The sequence below is a fragment of the Orycteropus afer genome, unplaced genomic scaffold (assembly GCF_000298275.1).
Source record: "Orycteropus afer afer isolate SDZICR_OR568_19922 unplaced genomic scaffold, OryAfe1.0 scaffold00042, whole genome shotgun sequence".
Taxonomy (NCBI): Eukaryota; Metazoa; Chordata; class Mammalia; order Tubulidentata; family Orycteropodidae; genus Orycteropus; species Orycteropus afer.
Window position 1 is genome coordinate 15,668,947 of NW_006921629.1, and position 19,552 is coordinate 15,688,498.

At 37.2% G+C, this 19,552-nt stretch overlaps 1 protein-coding gene across 1 annotated transcript in view; it reads right to left on the reverse strand.

Moving 5' to 3' along the window:
• RABEP1 (rabaptin, RAB GTPase binding effector protein 1) overlaps positions 1-19,552 on the reverse strand; it is a 138,397-nt gene that overhangs the window by 32,857 nt on the left and 85,988 nt on the right. Inside the window, exons 9-11 of the mRNA XM_042780495.1 lie at positions 15,194-15,661; positions 13,897-14,001; positions 11,925-12,041 (exon numbers count right to left, since the gene is read on the reverse strand). Coding sequence (XP_042636429.1) covers positions 11,925-12,041; positions 13,897-14,001; positions 15,194-15,661 — 690 coding nt within the window. The remainder of the gene's footprint in view (positions 1-11,924; positions 12,042-13,896; positions 14,002-15,193; positions 15,662-19,552) is intronic.

The window sequence follows — 19,552 nt, forward strand, 5'->3', positions numbered from 1 at the left end:
TGCTGGAGCAAAATGGTATCTCATTGTTGTTTGATTTGCATCTCTCTAATAGCTAATGATCATGAGCATTTCTGCATATGTTTGTTGAATGTCCTCCTTGGTGAAGTTGTCTATTCATGTCTTCTGCCCATTTTTTAATTGGATTGTTTGTCTTTTTGTTATTGAGGTGTTGGAGTCATGTGGGATACCATCAAATGGAATAACCTACATGTAATCGGAATTCCAGAATAGGAAGAGAAAAATAAAACCACAGAGAAAATGGGTGAAGATTTGTTGGAAGAGAATTCATGAAAGATGAGAAGATATCCATTCAGGAAGTCCAACGAATCCCAAACAGGATAGACCCCCAAAGAAAATCACCCAGCCATATCATCATCAAACTCACCAAAACCAAAGACAAAGAAAGAATCATGAGAGCAGCAAAGGAAAAACAAAAAGTTACCTACAAGGGGCAACGAATAAGACTAAGTTCAGATTTCTCAACAGAAACTGTGCAGGCGAGAAGACAATGGGATGGTATATACAAAACCATGAAAGAGTAAAATTTCCAACCAAGAATTATGTACCCATCAAAACTGTCCCTCAAATATGATGGTGAAATTAGGACATTTCCAGATCAGATAAGCAGAAATTAAGGGAATTTGTTAAAACCAGACCAACCTTACAAGAGATGCTAAAGGAAGCCCTTTGGACAGAGAAGCAACAACAGCCAACAACTGAGCATGAACACACATGATGACATAAACCAGAAACCAACCCAGCTATGGAAGTATCTGAAGTAAATAAGCCTACAAGATTGTAAACAGGGAACCAGAGACATCAATTGACACATGAGGACAACTACAAACCAAAAAGAGGGAAAAAACTGTGTCATTACAGAATTTCTAGATGGTAGGGAAGTCAAGACAAATGGACTGTTCTAAACTTGGGAAGAAAACTATAAATCACAGGGTGATTGCAAAGAAAAATGATAAACCTTCACATCAAAAAAGAGGACCAGCATAAATATTCAGCAAATACTAAAACAATAGCAATGTAGGAAGTGATAACATGACTCATAAACAAAACGAGCTCAGCATAGAAAATTATATGGAACAAAGAAATTGACACTATGAAAAAGCACATAACAAAAATAACAGCAACAAATTCATATTTGCCGATAATTACATATCTGTCAAGGGACTTATCTCTAAGATTTATAGCGGAAGAGTGGATGACCAAACTATGGTACATACACATAATGGAATGCTATGCAGCACTAAAGAATAATGCAGAGTCTGCAAAACACCACATAATATGGATGAACTTGGAGGACATTATGCTGAGTGACATAAGTCAATCACAGAAGGACAAGACAAATATAGTATTAGTTTGTTGTTGTGAAAGGTCAAGGAAAGGTTTATATATGGAAACTTTCTTTGTTGATTGCCAGGGGTGGAAGGAAAGGGGAGGGAACACTGCAAAAAAAAAAAAAAAAAAATGCACTGACCCATGTCACTTTAGTTTTATGTACTTCACTGTACATAAATTATATTTCAATACAATACATTTTAAAAAAGAAAGGAAAATTATGAATACATATCATAATCAAACTTTCTAAAACCAAAGACAAAGAAAGAATCTTTAGAGCAGCTCAGGAAAAATGAAATGTTACCTACAAAGGGGAATGAATAAGACTAAGTTCTAATTTCTCAGCAGAAACCTGCACACAGGCAAGAAGGCAATATGAGATGACATATTTAAAACACTTAAAGAAAAAAACTGTCAACCAAGAATTATACATTTACCAAATTGTCTCTCAAAAATGATGACAAAGCAACAGCATTTCATTAAATAGAAATTAAGAGAATTTGTTAAAAACCAGAACAATCTTAAAAGAAATATTAAAGGGAATCCTGTGGACTGAGAACCAATAGCATCAGACAACAACTGAGATTAAGACGCATGACAGCACCAGCCAGATACCAACTCAGATGCAGAGTTATGAGGAGGAAAAGAGCTAAGAATATAACCAGTATCACAAAACAAAATGTGTATAAACTGCTGAATATAAAATGAGTCTGTTTTGTAAAATTTCACTCAAATAACAAAATTTGTTCAAAAAAATAAAATACGGTTGCAAGACTGAAAACAGAGAACCAGTGATATCAACCTGTATATGAAGACAACTTCAAAACAAAAAGGAAGAATAAATAGGATAGTTACAGAAATTCCTTATGGAGAGGAAGTAAAATAAAATACTTTAAAACTTAGGAAGACAAAGATATGTTTCAGGGTAGCCACAAAGAAAATTAATAAACCTACTCTTCAAAATAAAAAAGAAGAAAATCATGAAGACTCAGTAAGCATAAAATCAACAACAATGTAAAAATTAAAAGAAAATCCACAAACAGAAAGGACTCAGCACAAAAAATTAAGTAGAACAAAGAAACCATCAACACATTAAAAATTGTTTAAATGCACCACTCAAGAGAAAGAGAATGGCAGAATGGATTAAGAAAAAAAAGATTCATCAATATGTCTCTAGAGAGACACCTTAGACACTAAAGATATACATAAGCTAAAAATCAAAGGTTTAAAAAATATCAAGCAAACAGTAGCCAAAAAGAGCAAGAGTGCAATATTAATCTCTGCTAAAATAGACTTTAAGGTAGACAAAAGATAAACAAGTACATTATACAGTGATTAAAAGACAATTCACCAAGAGGACATAACCATAATAAATGTTTACTCACCCAATGACAGAGCTCCAAAATACATTTAAAAACAAAAGAAACTCTAACAGCATTCAAAAGAGAAACAGCTCAACAAAAGCATGAGATTTTAATACAGCATTTTCAATGAAGGACAGAACAACTAGAAAGATACTCAACAAAGATACCAGAACCAAAACCAAACCCACTGCCATCAAGTCAATTCCAACTCACAGCGACCCTCTAGGACAGACTAGAACTACCCCATATGGTTTTCAAGGCTGTAAATCTTTACAAAAGCAGACTACCTCACCTTTCTCCTACAGAGAAAGATGAGTTCAAACTGCCGACCTTCTGATTAGCAGCTGAATGCCTGCTAATGCTGTGTCACCAGAGCTCCAGTATACAGGATATCTAAAAAACACAACCAACTTGACTTCATAGACATACAGAACACTCCACTCAACAGCATCACAAGATATTCTTTTCCAATACACATGGATCTATCTCCAAAAAAGAACATATTTTAGTCCACAAAGTAAGCCTCAATAAATTAAAAAAAAAAAAAAAAAAAAACACTGAAATAATACAAAGCATATTCTCTGACCATACTGCTATAAAACTAGCAATCAACAGGAACAAGGAAAAACTCTAATACATGGAAACTGAATAATACCTGTCTTAGTTCTCCAGAGCTGTTGTAACAGAAATACCACAAATGGGTAACTTCTACAAACAGAAATTTATTCTCTTATAGTTTAAGGGGCTAGAAGTCTGAATTCAAAGCTTTAGGGGAAGACTAGGTAGAAATCTGAGTTCAGAGTGTCAGCTGTAGGCCCTCTGGATCCTGGATGCAGGCCCCTCAACCTTGAGCTTCAACTCTGCCTTCCAAGCTTACTGGACCAAGCTGGAGGCTTCTTCTGACTCACAGTTGCAGGGGCTGATGAACTCAAGATTGGCAGGCAATATAGCAGATTGCTGACTGCTGAGGTTGATGCAATCAAGCTTACAGATTGTTGGCTCACAGGCTGTGAAGTCAACAATCTCAAGATCACCAGGCAACATAGCAGGCCACTAGTTCAAGTCCAGGAACTGGAGATGATGACAAGCCAAATACAGGATCTTTCCCATATATACTGGAAGCAGGCCACACCCTAAAGGCAACTGTTCTTCAACTGAATAACTGCTCACAGCAGATTCCACCATGGAGGTGATTACAGTACATCCAATCTCATCATGGGTAATAACTACATCCAGCTGCCAAGCCACTCAAAATCACAGCCCAGCCAAACTGACATATAACCTTAACTATCACAACACCCCATTTACAAACCAATGGATAACTGAAAAAATTTAAGATGAAATTTAAAATTCCTAGAATTATACAAGAACAAAAACACAACATACCAAAAGCTTTAGGACACTATAAAAGCAGCGCTCAGAGGCCAATTTATAGTAATAAATGCACACATCAAAATAGAAGGGCCAAAATCAATACCTTAACTCTACAATTTGAACAAATAGAACAAGAGCAGCAAAAGAAGCCCTAAAAAAAGGGCATGAAGGCAGTATCTTCCTCTACCTTCAGCAGAGGTGGCCACATGGCAGGGAGAACAATCCCAACAGCTCACAGTAATTCCAATAAGGCCAGACATGTCTCCATCCTCCAGCCGTTCAATTCTGACCCCAATCATCCCTCCCACAGCACTCACTACTTTTCTGTTGGGTTCGACAATTAGTTGCAATGCCCACACAGAATTCACAGAAAATACTTACAATTATGGAGTTTACTAGGGAAATAACAGGCTATGATTAAGGTTCAGTAATACTCAGGATACAATTCTTTGATCAGGACAGCTCCCTTCAACCATGTCCTGAGGCATACCTCTCTTTGGCCCCTGGCCTCTTAGCCTGGCCTCTGCCCTGCTCAATCAAGTGTTACGATGCTCCTTTAGCTCTGCCAATAGGTACATCCTACTCTGCCAGCAAGCATCTTGCCCAAAGGCAGTCAGCTTTCTTGCTTCATGGGCCAGCAAGCCTGCTGCTCTATCTCATACTTGTCTCTTGGTTCTGCTGCTGCTGCTGGCTCTCTGCCATCTCAGCATCTCATCCCAGGTATCTTGGGTCCAAGGACACACTCCATTTCACCTCTGGCTCTTCTCTCTTGGTAAGTGTGAAACCACCCCACACTTCTGCCTCTAGGAGGGCTCACGTTAAGCCCACCAGAAGACAAAACTAGCCAATCCCCACATTAGAGTTCCATACACTTTATTTCCATAGTCCCACCCTTACAATGGTGCCATGAACCTTTTGTACATTACTAACAAGCTAGTCAATCCCCTTGATGGGCCACAAGCACCTTTCATTTGCATAGTTCCACCCAGTAAACTGGTGAGAGTCATAAAAACCATGGCTAAAAAGAGCCATAACAAATAATTCACTGCACCACAGCCCATAATCACTACAATAAAGGAAATAATCAAGATTAGAGCAGAAATAAAATGAAACAGAAAAACAACTTTAAAAAAAATCAGTAAGATGAGCAGCTCTGGTGGCACAGTACCTAAGGCATTTGACTGCTAACCAGAAGGCTAGCAGTTCAAACCTACCATCAACTCCTCGAAAGGAAGACTGGGCAATCTACTTCTGTAATGATACTGCCTCGGAAACTCAAGGAGGGGTCACTATGAGCCGGATCTGACTCAACAGCGGTGAGTTTGGTTTTTTGGTTTTGGTAAGATGAGAAGTTGGTTCTTTGAAGCAATTAAAAAAATCAACAAACCACTGGCCAAAATAACAAAGGAAAAGAATGAGAAGATGCAAATAACCAAAATAAAATATGAGATAGGTGACATTACAAGAGAAGCAACTGAGATAAAAAGGATCATAAAAGAATATTATGAAAATATTGAATTCCAACAAATTTGAAAACCTAGAAGAAATGGACAAATTTCTAGTAATATACTAACTACCTCAACTAACACAAACTGAGGTAGAAAATTTCAACAGACACATAACAAAAGAAGAAATTGAAGGCGTCATTAAAAAAAAAAAAAAAAAAAAAAACTCCCAACAAGTAAAAGACTCAGCCCAGATACCTTCACTAGAAAATTTTATCAAACACTCAGAAGTGATGACACCAGTTCTACTCCAACTATATCCTAGCCAATAGAATCCAACAGCATGCCAAAAAAATAATACATCATGACCAAGTACAATTCATATCAAGTATGCAAGGATGGTTCAACACTGGAAAATCAAATCAATGTAACTCACCACATAAATAAAACAAACAAGAAGAATGGAATGATCATTTCAATTGATACAGAAAAGGCATTTGATAAAGTCCAACACCCTCTCCTAAAAAAAAGAAAAGAAAAGAAAAAAAAAAAAACCTCAGCAAAATAGGAATAGAATGGAAATTCCTCAGCATAATTAAAGGCATATATACAAAGCCAATAGCCAACATTATTCTCAATGGAGAGACTGAAAGCATTCCCCTTACAAACAAGTACCAGACAAAGATCCCCTTTATCAGCACTCCTATTCAATACTTTATTAACTATCTCTATTTCCAGATGATATGATCATATACATAGAAAATCCCAAAAACTCAGTAAAAAATTACTGAAACTAATTAGTAGTTTCAGTCAAGTGGCAGGGTACAAGACCAACATACAAAAATCAGTTGGATTCCTCTAAACTAACAGAGAACCACAAAAAGGAAATCAGGAAAACAATACCATTTATAACAGTTACCAAAAAGATAAAATACTTAGGAATAAATCTAACTAGAGACCTAAAAGACTTATGCAAAGAAAACTACAAAACTCTACTGCAAGAAACCAAGAAATCTACATAAATGGAAAAACATACCATGCTCATGGGCAGGAAGACTTAACACTGTGAAAATATTAATACTACCCCAAAAAAACCAAACTCACTGCCACTGAGTTGATCCCAACTCACAGTGACCCCCACTGAGTTTCCAAGGTGGTAAATCTTTAGAGAAGTAGATTGCCCCATCTTCCTTCCACAAATACTACACAAAGACATCTATAAATGTAATGCAATCCCAATCCAAATTCCAACAATATTTTATAACAAGATGGAAAAACTAATCACTGACTTTATATGGAAAGAAAAGGAGCCCTGGATAAGTAAAACACTATTAAAGAAGAAAAGCAAAGTAGAAGGCTTCACACTTCCCGATTTCAGAACCCATTATTCAGCCACAGTAGTTGTCTTAGTTCTCTAGTACTGCTATAACAGAAATACCACAAGTGGATGGCTTTAACAAACAAGAATTTATCCTTTTATAGTTTAGGGGCTAGAAGGCTGAATTCAGAATTCAGGCTCTAGGGGCTGGGTAAAGGCCTCTCAACCTTGGGCTTCTACTCTGCCTCTTGTTCCAGGCCCACTGGAGCCGGAAGCATCTCCTAACTCATGCAGCTGCTATCTGCTAAGGCTGACAAACCCAAGGTTGGCAGGTGAAATGGGCCCAACCTCAAGATCAGCAGGTAACACAGAGGCCACTGGTTCACTCCAGGAACTAGAGATGAAAATTCGACCAAACGCAGGATCCAAATGTGCCCAAAGGCCAGAGACCTTTCCCAAAGCTTCTCGGTGTATACAGGAAGCAGTCCACACCCCTAAACTCAATCCCCTTCAAGTGCTTAGCTGCTCACAAAAGATTCCACCATGGAGGTGATTACAATCTCCTTATGGGGAACTACTTCCGATGCCAAGCCACTCAACACCACAATCTTAACTGTCACAGTAGTCAAAACAGCCTTGCACAACAATACATAGACCAAAGGAACAGAATTGAAAACTCAGAAGTAAACCATCCACCTACAGAAAACTGATCTTTGACAAAGGGCTGAAGTCCATTAATTGAGGAAGAAAGAGTCTTTTCAATAAATGGTCCTGGCAAAACCGGATATTCATTGCAGAAAAAAACAGGATTCATCCCATACAGTATCCACAAAAACTAACTCAAAATAGATCAAAGACCTACAAAGTTAAACCTAAAACTATAAAGTTCATGGAAGACAACATAGGGACAAACTGAGGGGTTCTAATTTATGGCATAAACAGACTATCAAACGTAACTAAAAATCCACAAACACCAGAGATAAACTAGATAACTGGGACCTCCTAAAAATTCAATACTCATACTCATCAAAAGATTTCACCAAAAGACTAAAAAGAGACCCTCTCAAACCAAACTAACTGCCATAAAGTCAATTCTGACTCATAGTAACTCCATAGGTATTCCAAGGCTAATCTTTATGGAAGCAGACTGCCTCATCTTTCTCCTGCAGAGCAGCTGGTGGGTTCAAACTGCTGACCATTTGGTTAGTAGCCAAATGTCATAAACACTGCACCAACAGAGCTCCTAAAAAGAGACCCCACAGACTGGACAAAATATTTTGGTAATGACATTTCTGACAGGAGTATAATCTCTAAAATGTATAGAAAATTCCAATACCTCCACAACAAAAAGACAAGCAATTCAATTTAAAAGTGGGCAAAGGACATGAATAGACACTTCACTAAAGAAGGCATTCAGGCAGCTAATAAGCACATGAAAAGATGCTAGTGATCATTAGCCATTAGCGAGATGCAAAGCAAAACTACAATGAGATACTATCTCACCCTGGCAATAATGGCCAAAAAAAAAAAAAAAAAAAAAAAAAATCACACAAAGAACAACAAATTCAAATGAAGCTATGGGGTGATTGGAATTCTTATACACAGCTGGTAGGACTGCAAAATGGTACAACCACCAAGCAGTATGGCACTTCCTCAATAACCAGAAATAGAAATACCTTATGATCTCCAGTAATCCCACTCCTAGGTATATACTATGAGAGCTCTGGTGGCCTAGTGCCTATGGCATTTGACTACTAACCAGAAGGCTTGTAGAAACCACCAGCCACTCCTCGGAAGGAATACTGGACAATCTACTTCCATAGAGATACCACCTCAGAAACTCAAGGAGGGGTCGCTATGAGTCGAATCAACTTGACAGCAGTGAGAGGTATATATCATAGAGAAATAAGAGCTATGACACAAACAGATACCTGCACACTCAAGTTCATCGCATCATTATTCACACTAGCAAAACATCTATCAACAAATGAATAGATAAAACAAATGGATAAACAGTACATACACACAATGGAATACTATGCAATCATAAAGAGTGATGATGAAACCATGAAACATCATACAATATGGATGAATCTGGAAGACATGCTAAGTAAATAAGTCAATCACAAAAGGACAAACATTGTATGAGCCCACTATTATAAAAAGTAAAGAACACGTTTACATACAGAAAGAAATGTTCTTTGATAAGTACAAGGGATGGGAGGTGGAAGGAAAGAGAATCACTAACTAGACAGCACACAGGTATTAATTATGGTGAAGGAAAAAGCAGTATACAATATGGGGGAAGTCAGCACAGTGTGACCGAAGTAAAGTAAGACAGTAAGAAGCATGCAAAAATAAAGGGCAACTACGGTAAATGCTGTTAACAATCCTGCAACAACACTAATAAAAACCAAAAATTTCTGAGTAGATACATAGGTAATGTTGTTGTTGTTGTTGTTGTATATGTATGCTAAACAGTTGAGGGAGGTCATATATCCAAGCACATATGTGTGTGTATGTATATGTTGAGGATATTTCCACATACGTATTTTAAATGCTACATGCATACTCATATATAATACAGCACATAGGGGGTACAGTTAAAGAGACTACTTAGGCATCAGGACTGAACTACTGGACCTGTAGGCTAAGGACCACAGTCTCAGGGGACATCTAGGTCAACTGGCAAAACACAGCTTATAAATATAATGTTCTACATTTTAGTCTGATGAGCAGCATCTGGGATCTTTAAAGCTTGCAAGTAGCAATCTAAGAAGCAACTATGGGTCTCTTCCTGCCTGTAGCAAAGGAACATGGAGACTCAAGGAAGCAATCAGCCCAAAGGACTAATGGCCAGCATGAACTACAGTCTCTCTAACCTGAGACCAGAAATACTAGATGGTCCTCAGCTACTATTACCATCCTGCTGACCAGGACCACAACAGAGATCCTAGTTAGAATGAGTAAAACTGTAGGAAAAAAATTCAAAATTAAAAATAAACTAAAAAAAAAATTAAAAAAAGACCAAACTTACTGGTCTGTAAAAGACTAGAGGAAACCCTAAGACTACTGCCCTGCAATAACCTTTTAACTCGAAACTTAAGATACTCCTGGAGGCCACCTCTTAGTCAAATAATAGGCTGATAAAATGAACAATGGCACCCATGAACAATGTGCTCCTTAGAACAATCAACTATAGGAGACCAAAAGGGCAAGGAATTACCCAAAACCAAAGATAAGAAGGCAGGCAGGGACAGGGAAACCAGATGAATGGAAATGAGGAACCCACAGATAAAATGGTGAGAGTGCTGACACATTGCAGGAATTGCAACCAATGTCACGGAACAATGTGTGTACAAATTATTGATTGGAAAACTAATTTGCTATGCAAACTTTCACCTAAAACACAATTAAATGTTAAAAAAAAAAACCACACACAAACCATTAAGACAATGAAAATGTAAGCTACTGAGAAGACATTTGCAACACACAACTAAAAGATATATAAAGATTTAACAATTCAAAAGAAAATAAATAAAACAGTCCAATAGGACAATGGACATAAGACTTGAGCAGGAAAAACACGTGTGCACACACAATGATATCCAAATGGCCAATAAACATGAAAAATGCTAAATAACCCCAAAGGTCATCAGAGAATTGCAATCTAAGCCACCATTGAAATACCATTACATACCCACCAAAATGGCTATAATTAACGTAACAGACAAAAGAAGTTTGGCAAGACTGTGGATCCACAGGAATTTCTCTCTTGTATTGCTGGTGGGAGTATAAACTAGTACAAATATTTTAGATTATTATCTACTTAAGTTGAACATATACATACCCTTTTGACCCAGGCATTCCATTCCTAAATAAATACCCAATAGAAATAAGTGCACCAAGCCCTATACAGAAATGTTCAAAGTAGCATTATTCATAATAGCCCAGAACTAGAAACAACACAAATGGCCATCAACCTAAGATGGATTGTAGTATATCCATACAATTGTACAAAAATACAACAATGAAAATGAAGAAATTATGTACTGCTACATGTATGCATCAAGACTGAATTTAACACACAATGAATGACATGTGCATTCATTTCAATGAATGGGTCTGGAACAAGAGGCAGAGCAGAAGGTCAAAGGGCCTCTACCCAGCCCCTAGAGCTACCACCCTGAACCCGGATTTCTAGCTTCCTAAACTATAAGGAGCTCTGGTAGCATAGTGGCTAAGACACTTGCCTGCTAACCAGACGGCTGGTGGTTCAAACCCACCAGCCACTCCTCGGAAGGAAGGTTGGGCAATCCTACTTCCGTAGTGATACTGCCTCGGAAACCCAAGGAGGGGTCGCTATGAGTCGGGGCCGACTCGACGGCACGTAACAACAACAACAACAAACTATAAGAGGAAAAATCTCCTGTTTGCTAAAGCCATCCATTTGTGGTATTTCTGTTACAGCAGCACTAGAGAACCAAGACAGAATTTGGTACTGAGAGTGAAGTGCTGCTGTGACAGACACCCGAAATGTGGAAGCAGGAGTGAAGCACTCCTTTGACCCAAGATCCCGGTGCTGCGACCACAGCAGAAAGACCTTGACAAAACAACAGGCTTGCCAGCCCACAGACTGGAAGATGAGTGCCTTTGGGCAGGATGTTTCCTGGCGGAGTGAGTTGACTTCAAGCACTAATTGGCAGAGCTTAAGAGCTTTGTAATACTTGCTTGTTTGCCTTTTTTCAATATATGCTATACTTAAAATGAAAAAGTCAAAAAGAAAATGATTATTTTTCTTGTCAGCAAGTTTCTCGTGTACCAGAAAAACCTAATAAAAATAAAAGGGGAAAGGAGAATCAGTGCCTCCTGATACTCATTAACCACTTAATTCAAAAGCAAGTCTCCAAAATAAATGCCTGATTAGCAGCAGGAGATGTTTATCTGAGGAAAAATAGAACAGCCAAATCTTCAGGGCAAGAAAGAAACATCACTGTGTTTTTGGAATTTACTTATTTAAATAATCCAGTGACCGACCCTACCATGGGTCACGTCCTAAAGATTCTCATTTACCTGATGACTCGAATCTTCAGTGCTCTGCTTTATGAAGTCTTCCAGCTCCTGTTTATCTTTCATAGTCTTCTCTAACTGGTCATTAGCTTGCCTTAGCATCATCTGTAGCTTTTTCACCTATGTAATTCAAAAAGTCAATTACAAGGAAGAACCATAATTCTTTCATCAATTAGAAAAAAACCCTAACTCCACAATCCCACACACACACATCCCCCAAAGAAAAGCCTACAGCACCTGGTATCCCCAAGTGGTCTTCCAGGCCCGACTCTGCTTCGCTTCCGAGATCAGATGAGATCAGGCTTATTCAAGGTGGTATGGTTGTCTACCATGACAGACAACTCCAGAATTTTAAAAAAATCTTATCTTATTTTTGTAATAAATACCACAGATTTGTTAATTCATAAAGAAATGAGATGAATGGCTTCATGTGACAACTGTACTGTACTCTACAATTAACGAACCATTTTTCTCATACAGTATCTCATCTGAAAATAACTGCTTCTCCTCCTGGAGTTCTCCAGGTTAGGGCACTGCCCTCTCAGCTACAATCTACACACATTCAAATCACATAATTCCCCTACCTAAAATCCCTAACTACCTCCCCTGAAGTCTTCAGGGTAAAATTTAAACTCTTTTCATCATTACTCCTCTTCCTAAATGATCTCACCATGGCCTTTGCTTGCAACTTTCTCTTTCATTATTTTGTAACACGAATACACCACATCCCCTATACCCAGCGACATGAACTATGTTCCTACATCATGTTCCTTCATAACTCTATTCCTTTGAACATTTTTACCTTTCTTTTTACACCCATTTTCCACTTCTCTTCCTAATTAAGTCTTACCCAGTCTCTGAAACAAACCCAGATCAACTGTTGCTTTCCCTGGCCCTGCAGGTAAATTAAATGCCCCTCTTCAGTGTTCCTCTAGCTTTATGTGCACATCTACGGGAAGAAACTGGTGAATGGTTGGCAACACTGGAAGCTCATTCCAAGCAGTAACTGTGCCCTATCTATATCTCAATCCCCATGACCAGCAAAATGCCAGGCATAGCTATAGCTCAGTGAACGTCTATGGAAATGACTCTGGAATCCAAGACATCCCATTTTCATGCCACATTATCAGAGGCCAATTATATTATCTTCTCAAATAGCTTTAGAATTTATCTGTGAACCATCTATGAAAAGAGCCTATGTGAAGGAAATCAATGCTAATGACATTAAAAAAATACTAAACCATTATTTTCATCTGCTTCAAGTTCTTTTGAAGACTAAGAGAACAATTATCATCACAACAATCAAAGAATTATTAGGAAATATAAGGGAAAAAATCTTTTCTTCATATATATTTTCATAAGCCTATTCTAATAAAAAAATCTGTATTACTTCCTAACTGTTATCAAGGAACTCAGTATTACACCCTGTATTTAAAAAGATGCTTAAGACTTGTCAGCGTCAGTGTACCAACTCTATCAAAGCTTCAGTCTGTGACCCTATAAATAAACCATAATAATTCAAGAAATTTATGACAAGAAGTAGGTAATTAAGCAATGAAGATTCCTGTTAATATGTCATTCAATTAAGCTTTTATTCCATTAGAGGCAGTAGTCAACCTCTTACCTCCCTAACTCCATTATTATAATATCAGTTTTAGGTTTTGAGTAGACGGGGTACAGTGGTAGAAAAGAAGTGCTAGGTGTCAATGTACTGAAATGTCTTTTCTGGCAAAACTCATGTAAGAGCTGAGGTGACCTGTGTGTTGTTCGCCAAGCTAAACAATCAGATACAGAAAAGCAGGTATTCTAGTGAGTGCCCACTGCAAATGTAACTGACACTGCATGATTGCATGGACCATATTATTTCATAATTTAACAAGATGGATATGCTTCATAAAGCAAAGGGGAGTTATTTCTGCACCTCCAAAGAAAACTACAATAGCTCATCAGTTTGGCATATCCAAAAGAAATTTACCTGATCTCTTGTTTCAGCCTCCTGTATCTGAATTCCTTGTAACTGTTTCTCATAATTGGAACACATGTCACAACGTCTACCAAGTTTGTTTCCAGCATTATGTACCTGAAAATCCCAAAATTACCTCTTATCAGGCAGAACAAAATAATGCTACATCATATACTTGAGGAACACATGCATGGTTTTGCCTATGTTACTCAAAGCAGAACAGGGAGTAAACAATTTCTTCAGAGACTTATGGCAAGAAGTTACAATATAGGGTCAGATTCTAAAAAGTCATAATCTCCAATATAAATATGATAGGAAAGCAACACATCACATTTGAGAAAAACACAAAGCAAGGTAAGACTACTATGCCATGACACTCACAATTAAAATCAACGCTGCCCAGCCAACAAAGAAATTAGAGTGCCAATACACCATGTCTCCAGCTACAAAACAGGCATGAAACTATTAACTAACACTTTCTCACATGTTTTGCATGAGACCAAGAACAGTTTCTTTCAGGCTTAATAAGCTCTTCCACTTACTGATCAACAGTTTCCTTAACGAGAAGTAACACTGAGTAAAGGAAAGTACTGGAAGTCAGAAATACCTGGATTCTAACTCAGGATATGCTACTAAGTCAAGGAGGAAACTTGAGCAACTTACTTGACCTTCTGAACCCATTTCTCCTCATCTATAAATTGGGGACAATTATGCCTTAACCACCCCATTGTTATCATGAAGCATGAAGAGATGAGGTATGTGCAAGGGCTTTGCCGTCTGCAAAGCACTACATAAATACTCATTTAAATTTTCATTTCTTAATTACTTCTGAGTTTACAAATACTTCTGAGGAGGAAAATTAATTTAAAGGTTGCCTTCTTTTCTCTCCCACATCTTGCATTTCCTCCATCAACTGACGATGAGCACTTACTTACACTTTGTAAATGACGGGAAGACGAACGAATGTGAACCCTGGAATACATCGAGATTACTGAAAAATGCAGAGCAGACGAAATTCAGGCTATTTAACTTAGCTACGCAATTTAGGCAGTTTTGTTCCAACTTTAGAGGTGTGACATCAGGTGGTAAGTTCACACTCAAAGCATTTAATTAGGTGGTTCCTATCTCTGCCATAATCACCTGGCTTAGCCCAAGCAGATTATGACTAAGGTCAGATGACAAAGGTTAACATCCACTTGCTGGCAACATGGGCCTGTACTGACACTAGGGACTTTCTACTGAATGATCCCAGAGCAACACAGTTTCCCTCAAAGAGAGCAAGAGAAAAAAGGTCAGAAAGATAACTGACCTCTTTCTGCAGGAGATTCCATTCCGTCTCACTGACCAAGCGGTAGCCACTGGGGGACACATAAGCATTTTCCATACCCTGGGTGACACTGGAGAGGAGGGAAGCCGTCTCTTCTTGTTCTGGTGTCATCGCCTTGATTGCTCTTTCCTGATCTTTGGTTAACATAAACCCACTTGGCATTTGCAGAGACCCAAGAGAGGCAGTATCAAAGTTCTCAGACACAGAATCTGCTCCTACCAATGGTCCAAAATCCGATTCATCTAGGTTTCCAGCAGATTTTGCTTTGCAGTTATAGCCTAAAGCTTTGGATTGCAATGAGCCCGAGGTTCCCAAGCTGTCTGTTGACTGTGCTCTCCTAAGTCCATCTTTAAACATGTCATTGTCTGATTTACTGAACGGATCTCCAGATGGCAACAGTAAATCTGCATCTAAGGAATGGACTGAACCATGAGTACTATCTAAATGCTCCTGAAATGTGAAAATACATATTGCCAAGTTAGATAATTCAATTTTTTTTACAGTGAAAGTATATTACTTTTGCAGTGAAAGAAACATATTCTAAACAACACATTAGGGAAGATATGTGGTCTTACAAGTTTTAAATGTCCTTAGCAATAATTAAGACTGTCTCCAAAGCATCCCACATCAACTTTAAACCAAAAGGCTAACGCAAAAAAAAAAAAAAGTCAATTAGAAAGAAGAACCATAACGCAAATTGTCATGATTCCCAAATATCTAAGAGTTATACTCAACATTCAAACTGCAAAGTATCATATCTGAAAGTGAAAAAGATACACCAAATGTCAGGAAATAATTTCCAAACAGAAAAGCTGTCATATATTAAATGTATTTCCCCACACATCAGATATGATAATCATTAATGTGCTATCTTCATATACTTATTAAACATTTTTTGAGTGTCTTCCATATGCTGGGTGCCAAATCAGAAACTCAAGATACAACTATGAGCAAGATACAATCTCAGACTTCAAGATGCTTATAGTTTGATAAAAAAGATAGAGGTAAGCAGGCTATTACAATACAGTATGTAATAAAATGATAGGTTAGAGCTATGTACTGAATGCACAGGGAGCTCGAGGAGAGAAACAGCCCAGAGTCAAAGAGTTAGGGAAGGTCTCCTGAAATTCAATGTCAATTATGTTCAAAGTGAAGTGCCTGTTCTATATGTATGTGGAGATGTCTACCAGACAGAAGGATATAAAAGTCTTTATAGAGACACTTAGGAGTAACAAAAAGGAAATGAGGACAATGTGGTGTCCTGGAAACCAAGTTTCAAGCAAAGTGTAATCAACATGTTAAATGTGGTACTAAGTAAAAGACCAGACCAAAAAAGGTCACATATTGTATGATTCCATCTATATGAAATGTCCAGAATAGGCAAATGCACAGAAATAGAAAGCAGATTAGTTGGTGGCTAGGAGCTAGGAGGAGGAGTAAATGGGGAATGGCTGCTTAAGGGGTATGAGTTGCTTAATGGGTATGGGGTCTCCTATGAGGGTGATGAAATTGTTTTGGAAATGTATATATAGAAAGGTGTTAGTTGCACAATATTGTGAACATACTACATCCCACTGAACTGTATGTACACTTTAAAATAGTTAATTTTTATGTTTGTGAATTTCAATTTAAAAGAGGGGAGGGATGCAGCACATTCCCAGATCAAAAAGCAGACTAGTGCCATTCTATGATACAACTGCACAGTTAATAGGGAAATGAGAAAAACGGACAATATAGCAAGTTTCTCTTCAAACTAAATTGATTCAACTTAAAGGACTTTTAAGATTGTATCCTTTCCTTTTTGGTTCTAAATGCCTTTTCTTTTATGAACATGAGATGACTATGGAATACAGATAACTCTTTAAGAAATATCCTTACTTGGCATAAAAGGCTGACAACTTTTATGCTAATTCCTCCATTTCTTTCTTTTGAAAAATGTTTACTCAACAGAGTAAACAGATGGTGGAGGAACACAAATCTAGTATCTTTTAAGATAGCTATGACAAAAAATCCATGTCTAAAAGAAAAGAGACTGTACCCAAATAAATATCCTAATAAACAATTTACAAATAAGCTTAAAGCCTATTGCTATCACATATAATGCTGCAGTGATACCAAAGCGGGAAGGGAATAGGGGAAAAGAAGGGGAAAAAAGGGCCATTTTTAAAACACTAGATTACCATACTGGTAAAAGTATAGGGAACATATACTCCTAGGGGGAAGTGTTTCTGAAGGATGGTTTAGCAGTATGTTCTAATGCCTTTAAAATGATTATGAGCTTGAACTGAACAGTTCTTTCCCCAGTAACCTATACTAAGGAAATAATCAGGTATGTTCATAATGATTTTTAAACAAGGAAGATTTATATATATATATATACACATTCCTTACTTATCGACTACCTCATTATTCAACATTTTCAATTTAGACAATAGTTAAAAAAAAGTCTACTATTTGCACAACAACGATGTATATCTGGCAATAATGAATGCCAAGGTATAAGGCAAGAGTAAAGGTTGCTATGATGTTTAAGGTTGTGTGTCAATTTGGCTGAGTCGTGATTCACAACTATTTGGCAGTTATAAGTTATAAATAATGATGTAACTTGGCAGGTGTATATTAATGTGGTCATCTTCCATTTTCACATAATGCCAATTCTCACATAACGACCTGATCTCTGGAACCTAACTCTGTTGATGAATAAAGAATGGGCATAACAGCATTACAGTATTATTTATAATAGTGAAACATTTTATACTGGAAAAAAAATACTGGAACCAACTTAGTCAACTAAGCAAAATGAATTATGGCACATTTACATGTAAAAATACTATCAGCCATTAAATATCATTTTTTTGGGAAACATTTAATGATGTGCCAAAACCTTAAATATGGATTCAAATGAAAAAGTTACAAAACATTATATATATAGTTACAATCTGGATTGTTTACAATGTGCCAATCTGGATTGTTTACAACATGCAAATAGAAACATGTATATGTTACCTTTAAAAAAGGAAAAGGGGGGGAAAAAGAGATATATACCAAAATGCTAATGGTGGTTATTTCTGGGTGGTAAATTACCTACCAGTTATTATTTCTTTTTGGTATGACTTTTTCTGTACTTATCAAATTTTTCACAGTGAACATATATTACTTTTGTAGTGAGAGAAACATATTCTAAGCATCACGTTAGTTAAGACATACGGTCTTACAAGTTTTAAATGTCCTTAGCAGTAATTAAAACTGTTTCCAAAGCATCCCATCTCTTATCAACTTTAAACCAAAAGGCTAAAGCAAATTGTCATGATTCCCAAATACCTAATAGTTATACTCAACATTCAAATTGCAAAGTATCACATCTGAAAGTGAAAAAGATACATCAAATGTCAGGAAATAATGTTATGCACAATATACCATATAGATCTGTTAAGACAGAATCAAAAATAAGAAAAATACTTCATTGTAAATGACAAATCTCCCTTTCCCATTCTCCTGCTTAAATATCACTTTTCAAACATTCCTGGATACATGACTAAATGATGTAAAAACCACGTAATATTTGGCTATACTCAAAAAGTGAGACATTCTCCTGGGAGTCTAACCTTGAAAACTATTAGTCTAACCTTTAAAACTATTAACCTTTAAAACTATCAAGGCAAGTGGTCCCCAGTGTTTGTTTGAAAACAAAGAATGCAGAAAACCAACTACATCATACTTTTCATGTCTTTTTTTTTTTTTTTTTAAGTTTTTTAATATCAAACAATCCATACACATGAAAACAAAAGCTATCAGGAAGTAGATTATACATGGCTAAGAATAAATCTGCAAACTAAACAGAAACAAGGTATCTTTGAAGTGAAGAAAAGACCTTTATCTAATTTGATTGAAACTTGTTCACCCAGCCAGGAAAGGGGGGGAGGTGAAGCTGGAGAAGTGAGTAGGAAATTCTAAACAGCAGGGGCAGTAAGTATAAACAAGACCCATAAGCATGGGCAGTAAGCAGACAAGTCTGGCTGTAGCGAAGTGGGGAGCAGTGGATAAGATTGGAAGGGCCAATGAAGTATGAAGACCCATGTATGCCAAGCTAAGAACCTTAGTTCCCCCACCCCCCTTTTTTTCTTTATAATTTTTACTGTGATTTGGATGAAAATTTACAGGGCAAATTCATTTTCCATTCAGTAGTTCATACACATTTTGTTTCATAACATTGACTGCAGTTCTCCACAATGTAGCTGGTATCTTCCCACTTCCTCCCTGTGTTATCAGGAACTTAGTTTTCATCCCTACAGACAACTAGAAAAGGATTTCCCTCTTTGAAGAGGAGATCTCAGCAAAAGC